Source organism: Eptesicus fuscus, chromosome 21, assembly GCF_027574615.1.
Source record: "Eptesicus fuscus isolate TK198812 chromosome 21, DD_ASM_mEF_20220401, whole genome shotgun sequence".
Lineage (NCBI taxonomy): Eukaryota > Metazoa > Chordata > Mammalia > Chiroptera > Vespertilionidae > Eptesicus > Eptesicus fuscus.
In genome coordinates, this window is record NC_072493.1 from 38,794,501 (window position 1) to 38,812,588 (window position 18,088).

The 18,088-nt window shown below is 45.7% G+C and overlaps 1 protein-coding gene across 1 annotated transcript; it reads right to left on the reverse strand.

The window, feature by feature from the left end:
• Nucleotides 1-254: 254 nt before the first annotated feature.
• Nucleotides 255-6,445, reverse strand: LOC129147782 (carcinoembryonic antigen-related cell adhesion molecule 21-like). Its single transcript, XM_054711130.1, has 4 exons — nt 6,382-6,445; nt 5,155-5,388; nt 438-691; nt 255-281 (listed from the first exon to the last, which is right to left on the reverse strand). Exons 1-4 carry the CDS (start codon nt 6,443-6,445, stop codon nt 255-257), a joined length of 579 nt encoding a protein of 192 aa, XP_054567105.1.
• Nucleotides 6,446-18,088: the final 11,643 nt, after the last annotated feature.

The following is an 18,088-nucleotide window of genomic DNA, read 5'->3' on the forward strand; positions in this document are numbered from 1 at the left end:
GGGAGAAAAAAGATCTGGGTTGTTACCCACATGGGTGTCCTCCTGTCCATTCCCATTGCCAACAACAGTGGCTGGGCATCTACTATGTGTCCCCCTGGATAAGGGACAGAACTTGTATTTATGCAAACTCATCACGTGCACCCAGGGTAATCACACAACCACTGCGCTTCTCTTGAAAGGCTGGGTTTCACCTCCAATGTGGAGATGGTACAACTTAGATCACACAGAGGTGGGATCTGGTATAGAATATCACCTTAAGTCAACAATAATGACAATGTCAGCTTTTTGGGTTTTTTTGAGCATTTATTGACTCAATGCAAGTTTTCAAAGGACTTTCCACCCTCATAATATATCTATTTAAGGGTTCAAAAGATTTATTCAGTTTAATAATGTAGAGGAAGGGAGGAGGCTCACTAAAATTTTATATCCAGCTCAACTGGTACACTTTTAGCAGAACTGATGGGGTTGGACGCTTCACACTGGTAATTCCCAGCATCCTCCCTCCTGACAGGGTCTATGGTGAGAATTTTGTTTTCCCAGGACAGCTTCATCCTCTCTGTCAGCTGCAGATTCATGCCATTGAGGAACCACTGGATGGAGACTGCATTTGTGTAGCAGGTCAGGACCACGGAATCCTTATGCTCCATGACTGTTGTCTTGCTGGCTAGGAGTGAGGGCACGCTCACTGGCTCTGTGGAGAAACAGAGGGCATGGCTAATTGAGAGTGGGCTTGAGACCTGGGCCATGCTGCCTCCTCAGACATCTTAGCCACTGAGAGTCCACTGTGAGCTCTGTAAGGTCACCAGAAGATGGTTCTGATCTCTGCAGAAGGACAATTGTCTTTATTCAGGTGCATTGTGTAGGGAGAGGGCTGTACCTCCTCTCTGAACCCAGATCACTTCTGACCTGTTCCCATAGACATCTTTGTAGTATCAACACAGGGAACCCCTTCACAGCCTACATGTCCTATAACCTCGCCATAAGGTGGAATTTTCCCCACATGAGCTTTTATTGACCCTTTCCTAGAAGTTTTTTTTACTTAAAAATTCCATGTATGTTGGAAAAGGCAATCTTACCACTTCTGTCCTGCTCACTATAGGGCCTAGGGGACTTTACAGCAAGTGAAAGGGCATTTAACTGTTGTTAAATAACTCATTAGGCAATAAAGATGGCCCCACCCAGTCTTCTTGACTTTGGACCTGGAGAAGTTCATCTATAGGATTCCTCAGTCTGAACAGGACTTTATTTCCAGGCCTGCTGATTGCATATAATGGTGAAACAAATCACTAAAGAGAAGTGGTTATGATTTTAACAAAAGACAGGAACTGTAGGAATAGGAGGAAATTACTTAATATGGCAAAGACCACACGTGAAAGTCCACAGCTAACACATTACTACACGGAGAACCTCTGAAAACAGTACTAAGATCATGAATAAGACGAGGATGCTGTTTTTCCCCTGATTCAACTAGTCAGAAAAATCAGGCAAGAAGCTGAGATAAGAGATATCCAATTTAGAGAGGAATAAGAAAATAACTTTTTAAAAAGATAACATAATATTATTGTAGTACACCCTAAAGATTTCACCACATACATACCTAAAACAACTATTAGAACTAATAAAAAAGATGAAGTTGCTAGAGACAAAATCAACACCCAGCATCACTTCCAGTTTTTAAACAAAAATGAACGATCCTCAAATAAAATAAAGAAAACAATTCCATTTACAATGGCATCAAAAAGACTAGAATGCTTAGGATTAAGCATAATAAGGTGGAAGATGAATACACTGAAAACTACAAAACATTTCTCAAAGTAAAGAAGAAACAAATACGGTACCTGGAAAGGCATCCATGTTCATTGATTCCAAGACCACCAACTATCTACATATTTGAAACAATCCCTATCAAAATCCCAATTACTTTTTTTCAGAAATAAAAAAATCCATCTCAGCATTTATGTGGAATTTCAATGGATCCCAAATGTTCGCAACAACCTTAAAAATGATGAATTGAAATTGGAGGTCTCACAGTTACTAATTTCAAATGTTACTACAAAGGGAAAGTAACCAAAATAGTGTGACACTGGCATAAAGACTTCTATTTGTCAAAAGACACAATCAAATGGTTTTGATAAAGGAGCCAAGACTGTTCAATGGAGAAAGGACAGTCTTTTCAACAAATGCTGTTGAACAGCAATGTCTACATGCAAACAAATAAAGGGGACCATTGCTTATACCACACAGAGTAATTCAGTCAAAATGGATTGAATCCTAAAGCTCAGAACTAACATTACAAAACTCTTAGAAGAAAACATAGGGGTAAGCAGTATGACATTGGATTTGGTAACGATTTCTTGAATATGACACTAGAAACTCAGGCCAGAAAAGATTAGATAATTTAGATTTTTGTCAAAATGGAAAACTTCTGTTCATCCAAGGACACAATCAACAGAGTGAAAGGTGATCTGTGGAATGGTATAAAATAATTTGCAAATCATTAATAGGATGAGGGGTTAATATCTGAATATATAAAGTGCGTTTAAAACTCAACAGCAGCAACACCAAATAACCTGATTTTAAAATGGGCAAACCTCTTGAATACACATTTCTCCAGAGAAGATATACAAATGGTCAATAAGCCCAGGAAAAGATGCTAAACATCACTATCATTAGAAAAATATGAATCAACACTCCGAAAGTTGATGCTTGTGATATTGGGTGTGGGTAACTCCACTGAGCAGGTAACAGGAGAACACTGCCCTGTGTGGGACAACTGAGTCCTTCAAGGGTTCTTCAATCAGACATGGCACCTATCACCTGTCAGCCAACTTAAAAGAATAAGGCAGGTCTATGTATCACAAGACAAACGCCTGGGGATCTGAGCCCTCAGAGAACTTAAATCTTCTATGTCTCTGAGAAAGCACAGCCTTTCTCAGGAGCCAAGACTGTTCAATGGAGAAAGGACAGTCTTTTCAACAAATGGTGTTGAACAGCAATATCCACATGCCAACAAATGAAGGGGACCATTCAATAGATTAGCAGGATTTGGTTGTGGAACAACAGAGAACATAGAGTTAGAGACACCCACCCCCCATCCGCCCACACCTCTCCTACTTCTTCACTGACCAGCTGACTTCAATTTTTTTCCAGCTGCACAGACTTCCATTGCCCGCCCGAGGTGTGTGTCTAAGATGGACCATTTCCCAGGACATCTTAGAGACTCAGACTGGAGCAGAAATAAAACATGGGGACTAGGATCAAGCCTGTGGTCAGTTGACTACTCAGACCCCAGGGCCAAGAGCTTGGTCAGGCCTTCCCAGGTGAGTGTGACTGACATGAGCCAATGAGCCAATAAATGATAGAGCAGAGTCCAAGGAATGAGCTAGAAGAGTGAAGGGACAGACAGGAGCTAACTGTGCCAGCAGAACCATATGCTTTGCCCTTGGTCATTAAAGTCAACCTCCCAGTACTGAGGGCAGGGGAGGCTTGTTCAGATGCAGAAGGGGTGATGGACAGCAAGATGGGAGCACGGATTGCTGACATTCTGGCCCTTGTGGACCATTTGTGTTTGGTGTTTCTGAGATAGAAATTTGGAAATATCTTAAAATTCCCCATATGCAAAAATTACTATTAATACCCCAGGGCTTAAGAGCAATAGCAGGAAGGACTATTTCTCTAGAGAACAGCAAAGGGTCTGAGACATGGGTCTCAACCCCTGGAGTGACAAGGGAGCTTTTCCCATGTGGCCAGTTTCAAGGACTCTGCATCCAGGTTTCAGCCTCTGAAGAGATTTTAGATCATTCTTCCCTTCAGAAACCATTTATTTCTTCCTAATTCATAAAAAAAAGTGTGTTACATCTTGATGCCTTAGCTGGTTACAAGTGTAAAATGGGGAGTGAGCAGGTAAAGTCCTTTCCTTTATATCCAGTGGAAGTGACACCAACACATCAGGAAACAAATCAGTGGTTTCAACTCCAGTGCAGGGAGGGGTGGATCAGCCACCTGAGGGGAAGGTCTGGGTGTTCCCAGCACTGACTGATGATTACCGCAGGTAATTTGGTTCTAGAGTACAAAGAAATTAATTCTCCATTTGGTGTTATCTCCCAAAGCACAATCTCTCTCTCTAGCCTAAGGGAAGCTCTAAACCAATGTTTACTGTAGGGATCCCTAGGGATGGAGGAGAGGATGGGATTATGGCTGCAGACAGACCTTGAGTGACTCCCATGGTCTAGGTGGCTCTGCTTTAGTGACTCTATCTCCCTGTGCCTCGGTTTCCTCTCAGTGAAGTATGATGAACATTTGACTGCCAAGGTGTCAGTGTATTAACAATAAAATATTCACAGTATCTGATTAAACATTGGGACAGGGGAGCTGCTCAAATGAGGGGCATCTGTCACTGATTAACTCCAAGAGAGAATCTCCTGGCCTGATCCCTGGTGGAGAGGAGCTGCCAGGAGCATCTTTTCTCCTTTTTGTTCCCTATGATTCTGACGTTTCTCTGGACTCTCCTAAATTTTTCAGTGTAGTTCACAAATGGCCTGGCTACCTTGTCCATCTATGCTATCCACACACAGTCTCAGGTGAAGGACCACCCCTATCCAGTTGTGGCTCATGGGGCTGAGCTCTGGCTGGTGAGCAGTTCAAAAGCCTTGTGACTCAGAAACCCAGAAACCATTGTGCCCACTCAGCCCTTCCCAGGAGGTTAACCCCAGTCTGACACAGGATTCCCAGGGTCCCTGGAGTCAGGAGCCCTGGGGCAGGGGGTCTGGGAGGGGCTGCCGAAGCTGAGCTTCTTTATGAGGATTGCAGGGGGCTCCTTAGGATGGGTCCTGGCCCTGCCCTGCAGGGTCTATCTCAGGGTCATGGTCATGGGGAGGGGAGCAGGGGCCTGGACTGAGACTGGTCTCCCTCTGCTGAGCAACTCCCATCTGATTGGCCCTTGCCTCTGTGGAGAATGTCTGCAGGGCTGGAATCCGGGAGGGGAACTTTGGCCTTCGAAAGTTTGTCTCCACTGTGTGTGTCCTGCACTAAATGCCCAAACCCAACCTGGAATGTGATGCAGAGGGGGATGGAGGAGAGTCCAGGGCTGTCAGTCCTGTGTGTGAAATGAAGTTCACCCACCCAACACCCAGAGGTCAGAGAGCAATCACTCACTGTATACATCGAGCCGTCCAAATCCTATTTCTTGTTTTGAGTCTGGAAGTTGGACTATTACGGTGTAGATTCCTGTGTCCGTCAGGGTGACCTTCTTTAACTGCAAGGATCCATCAAAGTTTATCTTTGCTCGACCGCTGTATGCCGGCCCTGTTGTATACCTTCTTTCTTGCAGTGTAAGAGTTGCAATATTACCATTGGAGTATTCTGCTTCCCACCTGTACCACGTGAAGCCTATAGCATTAGGAGGCTTATTGCGGATACGTAGAATCGCATTCTTCCCTTTGATAGCATTGGTTGACACAATAGAGAGTTGGGCAGTGGTGGGCGGGCTCCAGAAATTTAAGAGTGAAACTAGGAGGGAATAGAGAAACTGATCAATATTTGAAGCTCTGTATTGGGATGGAAAGATGAGGACCTGGATTTGGAACAGGTCTCTTCATCTCTCAGCCTTGGTGTTGTGTGTGAGTGTGTGTGTGTGTCCCTGGTGGTCAAGGTCAACAGCATGACCACCAATACTTCAGCACCTGTGAACCTGTTACTTTTTCTGTTTCACAATCTCTTTTCCAGGTGTCTGTTCGGCTCACCCACTCACTGCCCTCAGATCCCTGCTGACACGTAGGGGTGTTCATGGGAGGCACCTTCATGGGACATTTCCCTAAAGACTCTCTGTTAATCACTCTCTGATCTGTCTCTGCTCTGTTCTTTTTATAACACTTGTGGGTACCTGACATCACATGTCCCATAGAACGTGAGCTCCATGGGACTGGGGCTTGTCAGGTCTTGCATGCCCAATGCCCGCAACAGGCTGCAAATACCTGTGGCTGAATGAATGATCCCGGAGTCCTGCACCGCCTGGCGTGTATTTCTCCTGAGGCTGGTGGTAAGGACAGTGTTTAGCACCCCTGGTTAGGTTTTTTCTGGTGCCACCTGACATAAATTGTTATTATTATGGTCAGTTTTCAAAACTCAATATTCAGTGACAAATAACTTAGGAAGTAACAGCAATTGAAGATTCCCTGCCCCACTCCACTTGCAGATCATGAGATTTCCCTGTTACCTGTTCCCCATCTCCCTTACCCATCCTACTGTGCTCTCCTGTCCTCTCCCCTCAGGTCCACACAGAGCGATGTCCTCCTCTCTCAGAGTGCTGTCCTCCACAGCAGGCCCCAGCAAGTCCCCATCTTTCCTCCTTCAGTCCACCCCCAGGGATTGTTCCTTCCTTACCAGCCAGCAGGAGCCCGTGCCAGGTGACAGGTCCTCTGCGGATAGGGGCTGAGAGGGACTCCATGGAGTCTGTTGCCTGCACTGTCCCTCCCTCTGCGAGAAGAGCTTGGGTTCCAGGAAAGCTCAAAGGCACCGCTGTACAAACTGATGGGATCTGCTGTCCCTCTTCACTGTGCACTGGGCCTCCTCCTGCTGCAATATCACTTACCTGGTCACATGGATCAGGGCGGAGTTTGTGCTAAGGACCCACCTCCTCCTTCCCTCATTTTTGCCACCCTTTCCCCCTCCTTCCAGTTTACCATCCCTCTATATTTTGGTTCCCTTGGAGATGCTGAGGTATCTGAACACACACACACTCACATGCTCTGTTTGGAAAAGCACCAGCCTGGGGCACCCAGGTCGAGGGCATTCCCCGTGGCTCCCTGTCAGGTGCACAGTAGGCTCCCCCACAGCCCTCTCTCTTTCACATTTGACTTTTCCCTTCAGAGCAGGAGCTTTGGGGCCACCTCAGGAACTCTTGTCACAGGATGTCACCGCCACTGTGCATCAGATCACCTGTGAAGCTTTGTAAAGATTGCGATGCCCAGGTGACACGTTAGATGCTGATTCAGCAGCTGTCCAGCTAATGTGGATGCCCAAGCAGAATGCGATCTGGTGATGTGGTGATGGGGCAGCTTCTCCCCCTCTCCTGTGCGCAGGGAGGGTCTCCAGATCCTGTTGAAATGCAGATTCTGACTCAGCAGGTGTGCGGTGGACCAGAAACTCTGCATATGACAATATCTCAGGGGAGGTGGGTCTTACTGGCCAGTGGAGCCCACTAGCAACAGCAAGGCTGATGGGGGGACACGTCCCCTGAGAGAATGACCAAGCATTGGCCTGTGCTGTGTCTTGGTCTTAGGTCTGCCAGCACCACACAGAGAGCCCCACAGGCCTCAAACCTGGGGATTATTTCTGTTTATGACACAGACACCCAGCTGGGCATCGGGTCTTCCCCATGTTCTTTAAAGCCCTTGGAAGATTGGGTTTCCTCCCAGCAGGAAGGCCTCAGAGGTGACTCGGGGGGTGAGAAGGGGTCAAGTTGGGTGGTGACGGCTGAGGGGTCCCTCCCTGTATCTCAGGTTGTCACCAGCCTGGCCTTTGCTTCCAGGGACAGAGACCCAGGAAGGGTCTCAGGACCAGGAGTCTCAGAAGGACCTGCAGTTCCTGTGTGTGAAGGGGAACGTGTCCAGTGTGCCCTAGGGAGAGAGGACTGTGTGGGAGGCCAGGTTGCTGTGAGCTCCCTGGTCTTCCGGGGGTATTTTCTGGGAGACCCTCCCTCTCTGTTGGCTGAGCCTGTCCTTGTGCTCCCTGACCTTTGGGGCGGTGTCTGTCCTCTGCCTGGGGGAGTTTCCTTTCATTACCCCACCTTGTTCATGGGTGGTGCCAGGCAAGGTGTGGGGAGCAGCAAATAGAGCCCTGAGAAAGCATATGGTCTTAGGCCCTGAGAAAGTAAGAAACTTCCCAACCTGTGAAGATATTTATGAGTTTATTTGAACCAAGCTAACGTCATATGCCTGGAACAAGATCTCAAATCCTGAGAATGGCAGTTGTGCAACTTATTTTATATATTATAATAAAAAAAGAAGATGAAAGAAGTTGTGTGAAATCCATTAGGAGGCGAAGAAATCTCTAGAATTGATAAAAGGCAAAATGGAGAAACACATACTTTTATTTTATTTTTTTTTACTTTGTTGGGTCGAGGATAATTAACATTTACAGCACATAGAGAATCTGTCCCTTCAGATCATCTTGCAAAAAAAGAACTACTCTAATGTGTCAAAGTTATGTTATCTCAGATGCATACGAACAGGGACAGGGCTCACTTAACGAAAATTCTGACCTTTGCTAACGAAGCTGTAGGCCTGGGACATGATGTCCTGCCATCACCTGCCCAGTTAGGCATTTGTGATCAGACCACACTGTGCGTCACTGAGCTTGTGAGGCCTTCCATGTGACCCACTGGGCTTGTCAGGCTTGTTTTTCAGCCCCCCATTTTATTCACAGGTGCTAGAAGTAGCAGGTGGGAAGGAGCAGGCACCAGGGTGGAGTCCAAAAGCATCTTTGGGAGCAAGGGATGGAAATCAGGCTCCTTCTTCAGCTCCTTAGGCAAAGCCAGGTTCATGTGTGAATTCCCTGTGTTGTCTGTAGTCTAAATGTCACCACTGGAGAGCAGGAGGAGACCTGAAGCCAATGTCATGTGCTGCATCAGGTATGCTGACCAGAGGGTAGGAGATGATCCTGACACCTGGGCAGAGGTGGGCTCTGGCCTTCAAGCTGAAAGGCCAGTCAGTCAGGCCCTAGTCACTGTGGGTTTCATGCCTCCTGACTCCATCCCAGAGCAGGGTGAGCCCAGCAAGAGGACAGGATCTGGGGTTGCTTCCATCTCAGAGGGGCCAAGGGTCCAGAGTATTATGAGTCCAGTGTCATAAGAACTGTCCCCTCTGGTGGATGTGCTGTTTCAGGAGGAGCTCTCTGTCCCAAAGGTTTCAAGAACAGGGTCTGGTGATGTCTCTTCTGAGGCTTTGAGTAGAGTGTGCCCAACTGGAGGGCTGATCCCCACAATGCGCTGCGTGTCTCCATCACAGCATTGGGATGTTGCATCCAGTCCCCTGTGTCCCTCTCTGTCATCTGCTCTAGGCCTCCCCACAGGGCCCAGGATCTGGTGCAGCTCCACATGGAGTATCAACCACGGGGACTCTGTGGGCTCCTCTGTTAGGGGAGGGAAGGCCCCCATGGGACCCTCAGCACCTCTGAGATGGAAGCAACCCCAGATCTTGAGTTCTCCTGTACCATCCTGCTGAGAACGTTCCCCTTGCTCCCCAGGACATCATGGGCGGGTGAGATGTTTAGGGACTACAGGCAGGTGTCCCACAGACCAGGGACTCTGGGTTTGGGAGTCATCCCCTGAATCCTTTGAGGTCAGTGTGAGCTCTCTTTTCCCTTGGCAGTACCTCTACCTGAGGTGGAAGATCCAGAGTGTCTTCCAGGTCAGGGCTCTGTGAGAAGACAAAGAACACAGGCTGCTGTCCAGGCCCCAGGAATGTGAAACATCACTCACAAGGTGGAAATGGGGAGGGCTGTGATTTTCTGGGAATGAAGGAAGGTGTGACTCTTCACTGTTAGTTGGTTCTGGGAATTTAGAGAACAGGACATAGGTGGGACCTGTGCTCATGGAGTTTACCTTGTAACAAAGACAGGCTCTCAGAGAAATCACAGCACTAAGGAGTTAGTTATAATCCAGAGAAGGACCATGAAGAAAGAGTTGTATGTACTTGAGTCTCAGCTTGTCTGGGGATCCCAGAGAGCACTTCTGAGAAAGTGATCTCTTGGCCATTCACCCTTTGGGCAGAGGGTGGTGGGGAAGAGCTGCCTACAGAGGACTGGAATTTGGTGGGCAGATGCCTGGCTGTATGGAGGAGCTTTCAATGTCCAGTGTGGGCAGTGTGAAGAGTGAGAAGGAATGTGGACTGAGTAATGCTGGTGAGGTTGGACCCTGCTGGGCTGTGGGTGCTGCTGAGGTGGGGTCGGCAGATACCTGAGGAGGCTGCAGTCTGTGGAATACCTCACCTCCCTATAATGGACAAGCAGAAAAAAATAACTCACCTCCCTTTAATGGACAAGCTGCAAGGAAAAAGTCATGTTACAGTTTTGAATTTTGCATTCAACTTATACTTTAAGTCATATTTCATATGTGTGTATTTAAAGTTTAACATCTTTATTGAGTTTTAGTTGACATGTAATAAAACTTAACATTATTGAAAGTACACAATTTATTAAGTTTTGCCAGATGCATGCACCACAGAAGTTGTTACAATGAAGAAAATGAACATGTTCTTCACTCTTAAAGCCTCCTCAGGCCCTGTTATTATCTCCTCACTCTGTCCCTCTCCCACTCCCTCCAATAGTGTTAAGGAAATGCTTATCTGTTTTCTGTCATTATAGAAAGTTTGCATTTTCTGGAATTTTCATAATTTAAACCATATAATAAGTAATTTTGGGCGAATTTTGGCTTCTTGAATCAACACAATTATCTTGAAATAGTTCTTTCCTTTTTAATCTCTCAGGTCTGTTCCATTGTAGGACGCACCAAATTTGTTTATCCACTCACCCATTCATGGACATTTGCGTTGATTCCAATTTTGGACTATTACAAGTAAACCAGGCAATAACATTTGTGCAGAAAGGTCTTTAGCACAGAGAATTAGGTGCTTGTAAAACCAATGAAGGGCCAGAAAAATGAAATGTAAGGAGTTGACACAGGAAGTCCGATTTCAAGCTCCCACTGTCACAGCCCCACCCAGAGGTAAAGAAACACCTGCTTGTTCACATAAAGCTCTGTCTGCAGAGCCCAACCACCAGGAGCAGGAATCACAGCCCCTTCTCCCTTCCAGAGTCCAAACTATACACAGTGCATCTCAGAGGCTGAAATTAATTCACACCTGGATTCTCAAACATTAGAAGTGGGAAAGGTTGTATTTAACTTTTCAGCCCCTCTGATATAGGAGGAAACATAGAAAGGGTTGGAGCATAGATGTCAAGTGCCAGTAGAAAATACATGGCATGGTTGAGTCCACTTGCAGGCTGTGTGACACTGGGCAAGTGATCTCACAAAAAGCCTCAATTTCCTCATGTGATGTCATAGAAAGGTATGTCCTGGTTCTTAGAATAGAGCAGTTTAAATGCTTGACATTTTCTGAGTGATATGGGTAATAAGAGTGTCTTTTGTCTTGATGAGACAACTCCTGACAGGCCTCTGGATAGTTGCAGAGTGAGGACAGGTCGCCATAAAGGCAGATCTTGTTTACAAGCCGGGAATTTAAATTCGTAGAGGATTTTTATTAGTTTATTTATGTCAAACTGATGACAATTGCCAGGACGCAAAATCTCAACGAAAAGTGGCAGTTTTGCACCGTATGTTATACATTACAATCAAAGCAGGAGGCATAAGGGCTTAAATAAAATCCATTGGTGCTAGATTATGGAGGTGGGAGAAAGCAAAGCAGGGAAATCTCTGAGATTGGATAAAAAGTAAAACAAATAGACATATACTTGTTTTACATTGGTTGATAGATGATAGTTAGCAGTTAACAATGAACATGATGACAATAACAATGAGGGGTGCTGTGGCTTCTCCTCCGGTGCAGTGGGGGTCTGGAAGAAAGAAAAACTTTTCCTGATACTCCAAAAGGAAGTTATCCTGAATGCAAAAAGACAATAGACATGTTCAGTTAACATAAAGATTCAGCTTTGTCAGGAAAAAATACCTAAAACATAATTACCCACCATGACTCACTTTTAGTTAGAAAGTTGTAGTTTCAGGCCATCCTATGTGGTTACTTTAGGTCTCTGATTTTGCAAATCATACTATGCAGGCCTCCTCTGAGCTTGTCAGCTTTAGTATGTGGCCCCGTTTTCATCCACACCTCCGCCTTTGGGTCATAAATCAAACGGAATGATTCATTGATGACCAACTTTTGGTTGGAAATGTGGTCCCATGGTGCCAGAAAGGCTCATCGCTAGGAAGTCTTAGTTTATCCAGCTGAACAATGGGCCATTGGGGATAGGGCAAGACTGCAACCTTGGATGGAAGTCAAGGTCGCGTTTTCTCAAAAGTGAAAAGCAGGTAAATGGGAGCCAGTCAGGTTCCACAGGTCTTCAGTAAGAAAAACACTTTGGCCCTGATCAGTGTCGCTAAGTGATTAGAGTATTAGTCTGCAGTTCCTGGTCAAGGTCATGTGTCTGGGTGCAGGTTCAATCCCTGATCCCAATCAGGATGCGTGTGCAGGAGGCAGCCATCATGTCTCTCTCTTTTGCTCCCTCCCTCCCTCCCTCCCTCCCTCCCTCCCTCCCTCCCTCCCTCCCTCCCTCCCTCCCTCCCTCTCTCCCTCCCTCCTCTCTACCTTCTAGTCTTTCTAAAAATCAATATCCTTGGGTTAGAATTTTTTTTTTCTTTTTAAATTTCTTTATTGATTAAGGTGTCACATATTTGTCCTCATCCCCCCATTCCCATCCCACACCCCTCCCCACGCATGCCCCAACTCCCTGTTGAACTTAACCGTTGGATAGGATCATATGCATGCATACAAGTCCTTTGGTTGAACTCTCCCCCTCCCCCCACCCTCCCCTATCCTCCCTCTGAGGCCCGATAGTCCGATCGATGCCTCCTTGCTTCTGGTTCTGTTCTTGTTCCTCAGTCTATGTTGTTCATCATTTCCCCTAGATGAGCGAGATCATATGTCACTAGATATATACTTATGAGAACTGAATGTGAGACAAGCAATAATAGTTATGCTGACAGGCAAATGAATCAGTCTGTAGTGAGTTTCTTTCTGGACCAACAGTTCTTTTGAGACCCAATTTCAATGTCCACCAGTTCCTTATGTGTACATGTCAGCACTGACCCCTCAGCTCTGGATGGTGGACAAATGGTGGTAACGGAGGTCCGACTCCCTCTGGTTTGGTCTCGGCCGGACCCAGGGGCACGGCTTCACCCGGACTAAGGGGCACGTGGCCTCACCCGGATCTAGGGACACATGGTCTCACCCGGACCCAGGGACGCTTGGCCTCTCCCAGACCCAGGGGCATGTGGCCTCACCCGGGCCTCGGTGCACGAGGCCTCACCCGGATCCAGGGACACATGGTCTCACCCGGACCTAGGGACGCTTGGCCTCTCCCAGACCCAGGGTCACGTGGCCTCACCCGGGCCTAGGTGCACGAGGCCTCACCCGGATCCAGGGACACATGGTCTCACCCGGACCCAGGCGTGCTTGGCCTCCTCCAGACCCAGGGCCACTTGGGCTCACCCGGGCCTAGGTGCATGAGGCCTCACCCAGATCCAGGGACACATGGTCTCACCCGGACCCAGGGACGCTTGTCCTCTCCCAGACCCAGGGGCACGTGGCCTCACCCGGGCCTAGGTGCACGAGGCCTCACCCGGATCCAGGGACACATGGTCTCGCCCGGACCCAGGGGTGCGTGGCCTCTCTCAGACCCAGGGGCACGTGGCCTCACCTGGACCTGGGTGCACGAGGCCTCACCCGGATCCAGGGACACATGGTCTCACCTTGGGTTAGAATTTTTTAAAAAATACACAAGAAAAACATTTTGGATCATTCCTAACCTATAAGCTATCATGATCCAAATTTTGCTGTCTGTCTCATTTCTCTGTATTTTTCATCTAGTATAACATTTGCTTATAGTTTGAGGGCACACTATACACCTCTTCAGTTTTCACAATCTGATCATGAGATGGGTTCCCATTTACAATGGTCCACTCATTTCCTATTGGAAACACTCAAGGGTCATTCATTATTAATCTGATTCCTGCTGGTTGTGCTATTTGGAACTGTAATCATGAGGTTTATTTGGGGACAAGGCTGTAAGAACCCAATGCCATATATTGCAATTACCATCTAAAAATTTCATAGAAAAGAAGACAGTAAGAGTATTATAAGTACATTTCCTGTGCCTCAGCAGCAGTTATAGAGGGCCATGTCTTTATAGCTACTTCAGCTTCATTTGAATTAATATGATTAGTAGTCTATGTTGGGTTAGGGTGTAAGCATATCCCCATAATTGGGTTCTAGCATTTTTACATAAAATTTCTCAATATTCCTTTCCCACTAACCTCTACAGCTTCCCTTGTTTCCAGTTTGTCTCTTTTTACTCATTCAGAAATAATTAACTTGTTAGGTCAAACTATTTACTTTTAACTTCTCTTAAAAACACCCAGCCTGGCTGGTGTGGCTCAGTGGTTGAGCATCAACCTATGCACCAAGAGGTCACAGTTCGATTCCCAGTCAGGGCACATGCCTGGGTTGCAGGCTTGACACCCCAGTGTGGGGTGTGCAGGGGGCATCCAATCAATGATTCTCTCTCATCATTGACGTTTCCATCTCTCCCTCCCTTTCCATTCCTCTCTTAAATCAATAAAAATATATTTTTAAAACACACCCAGATCTCTTTCCTTCTTTTTGCAATAGCATTCCCTCTACATTTCAAAATGTTATCAGAAATAAAAGCCAGGCCCTGAGTGAATTTTTCTAAGACCAGCTGGTAGTGTGCAGGTATTTGACTTCATGCAGGAAAGAATTCAGAATATGAGACCAGGTGATTTTGAGACTATGTTTATTAAAGCTGGGGACAGTGAAACAAGGAAGGGCCTGGGATACAAGAAGCAGTAGGAGAGAGACAAGGTGTGGCTGCTTCTGCTCTCTAGAAACTTTATGGGAGAGAAGTGAGCCTATGCAAGGATGCTGTCAGCTCACAGGAGAGCCAGAGGCAAGGGGACTTGGGGACAAGTTCAGGGGGTTAGCCCAAGATGAGCTACTGCTGCCTTTTGTTCCCCTGGTTGCAAGTGTCCTGGGTACCACTTAGAGTTTAGGTGAAAGAAAATTAATTGGAAAAGGAGATTTTAGGGGTGTGCCCCAATAGGGACACATGCTGGCTTCTTTGTTTTGAGGGGTTTTATCTACTTTTCACAGGTGGGGACTTAGAGGAGGTCTCAGGGAAGATCTCAATAGAATATTTATCAGCATTTCCAGGTTTGCCCTTTCAGATTGTGGACTCCACTGATTGGTCAACAGCAGGACAGGAGGTCTAAGCCACATGACCAATGGTATGCCAGGAGAGAAAAGGCCACCCTGAAGGCAAGATCTAGGAACAGTTTTGCCTATTGCTAGGTACCCGAGGCTTTCTGCCCTGGTGACCTTCTGTGTCTGGCTGTAAATTGCTAGGCCAGTTTATTCAGCTATCTGTCTCAGTTTCCCCATTCTACATGCCAAAGAATATTCCTAGCTTCTTACTACAATTTGACTACATTTCTTGTGAAAGACTTTCAAATATTTCTGACAGACTAGTGATGTGTCAAATGAACCAGTCACTAATATTCTTAAAACGGAAGGCTTCTAGTAAATAAGGCTCGTATTTGTTTTTTTAAAGGTTCTTATTTATATAGGACAAAATTGTTTCAGGTGATCTAGAGTTGGCAGAAAAAAAGGATGTTCAACAGAATAGAGTCACCCATGGGGTTAACAGCCAGTTAAACCAGAGGGGGAAACAGAATGATCAGGGGAAAGGTCCACCTTACTTAATCCCCTCACATAGGCCCTGGATCTAAAGTTCTGAAACCCTAACATTTACATATAGTTTGAGGGCACATTATACACCTCTTCAATTTTTACAGTCTGACCTTGAGATGAGTTCTCATCTACTTCCCAGTGGAAACACTCAAGTGTGATTTATTATTAATCTGATTCCCAGTAGTTATGCAATTGGAAGATGTAACTTTAATTATTCTTTAATTCTCACCTGAGGATATTGTTTTCCATTGCATTCTTTAAAGAGAGTAGAAGGGCTGGAGGGAGTGGAGAGAGAGAGAGAGAGACAGACAGAGAGAGAGACAGTCATGGATGTGAAAGACACACATTGATGGGTTGCCTCCTGCATGAGCCCAGACTGGGGCAGGGAATGAACCTGCAACCCAGGTAAGGTGCCTGTGGACGAAAGGAGCCACATGCTAACCTGACAATCTCAGGGGAGGCCTGCGTGGCAGTCTTGCAATCTCAGAGACCTAAAATAACCACCAAAGATGGTTAGAAAATTAAATATTTCACTACAAACAGGTTACAGTGGGTAGTCATGTCCTAGGCAGATTTTTTTCCCTGACAAAGATCAACTTAGATCTTCTTTACTGAGCCCATTTGCTTTTTTGCCTCTAAGATAACATATCTGTGAGATGTCTGGGTAACCTGTAACTTCCTTTTTACCCCGAACCCCTCAGGGCACAACAAATGGTACCCCGATATTCCCTCTATGTTATTGTTATCAAGTTAATTGTCAACTGTTAATTATCTTAAAGTATCCTGTATCCATCTCTGTAAAAGAAGCACATGTCCATCATTTCACTTTTTACCCTATCCCAGAGATTCCCCCTTTCCCCCCTGCTTCGCTTTATCCCACCTTCTTAATCTATCACCAATGAATTTCATGTAACTCACCTACGTCCCTTTCCTTTGTTTGCAATGTATAAATATAGATGTAACTCTCTATTCTCTGGAGCATTATCTCAATTCATTGAGGTTCTGCTTCCCGGCATATGTCTACAGTTTGGCTCAAATAAACTCACAAAAATTCTTTACAGATTTCAATGTTTTTTTTGTTGTTAACAGGAGGCAGGAAAATTGGAGACCTTTATTTGGAAAATTTTAGCCTGATAAGGAAAGAAATTGGAAGATTTGAAAATAAGGTAAGGATCGACACTGTGAGCAAAATGACAGAATCAGCTAGTTACAGGTAGATGATGACAAAGTAAAACATGTGTCCAACACATTTAAAGAGGCAAGAAAGACATTATTCAGAACCATGCAATAGGGCAGTGAGATGACACTCAACACCCCTGAAAGAAAAGGCTGGGGAGATTTTAAGAAAAAATAAGGAATTCTAGGCATCTGTGTTTGCTAATTGGCTTTACAGAAAGAAAATGTGAAACATTTCCTGAAGTCCTGACAGGAGGTCTTTTCACATCTTTGTTGTAAAGGTTCCCCACCCAGGTTAGGCTCCTACTCTCCCTCAGAGACTGGGACACAGGGACACCAGGAGGATGAAATTTCAAAGGGATGGGGCCAGGCCCTTGAGACAGATATTCTCTGGGTCATAACACTGGCAAGACGTTTTTGAGGAGACGTGTGTATATTCCAAAAGTGCAAAGAAAGACTCTGCAATGACTAATTACAATTACATTTATAAAATAAATGGTCTAAGGATGGAAGACAAAGGCATGTTGTCAGGAAGAACCTGTGTAAAGGTTGGTGACTCTGAGGGAACATTAAGGCCTCTAGTTCAGAACAAAACTGCTTTCTGCACAGTGGAGGGAAACACAACCAAATCTCTTTTAGCCAAGACCCAGTTTACATCTTTATCATTTCCAGAAAGTTATGAAGAGGTGCAATTTCCCAGCCATTTATAAACAGATGCAAAGTAGCTGGGAGTTCCTGAACACAGCCAGGATCTTATCTCCCAGGAGGCTGTGCTTCTGGAGTTCTCCATGGAGACAGTACATTGCTCTCTACAGTCACCTTCCTTTTGACCACAGGTCATCTCCAGGGAAGAAGGGTATTCTCCATCCTACCACATGGCTGGTGTCGCTGGATTTGGCCTGATTAGTGACCTAAGTGCAGAGGAACTGACATTCACCACATAGTTTGCTCTGATGCAGGCATCAGTCTGAACTAGGACATTTGAGCCAAAGCCTTGGTTGTATTACTAAGGTTTCCAATTATACCCTATTAACAAAGGAAGACAGAATCCTATTGAGTTTATGCAAATAGGTCTATAGCCATACAAATAAGATACTCAAAAAGACTTAAGAAAGTTTTTGAAATAAGTCAAACAGGGAGAAAAAAGATCTGGGTTGTTACCCACATGGGTGTCCTCCTGTCCATTCCCATTGCCAACAACAGTGGCTGGGCATCTACTACGTGTCCCCCTGGAGAAGGGACAGAACTTGTATTTATGCAAACTCATCACGTACACCCAGGGTAATCACACAACCACTGCGCTTCTCTTGAAAGGCTGGGTTTCACCTCCACTGTGGAGATGGTACAACTTAGATCACACAGAGGTGGGATCTGGTATAGAATATCACCTTAAGTCAACAATAATGAAAATG

Coding starts and splice junctions, on each gene's coding strand:
- LOC129147782 (XM_054711130.1), bottom strand. CDS start 6,445: ATGGAGTCCCTCTCAGCCCCTATCCGCAGAGGACCTGTCACCTGGCAC. Junction 692..5,154: donor TGGACGGCTCGATGTATACA/GTGAGTGATTGC, acceptor GTTTCTCCACAG/AGCCAGTGAGCGTGCCCTCA. Junction 282..437: donor GTTCTGCTAAAAGTGTACCA/GTTGAGCTGGAT, acceptor AAACCCAAAAAG/CTGACATTGTCATTATTGTT.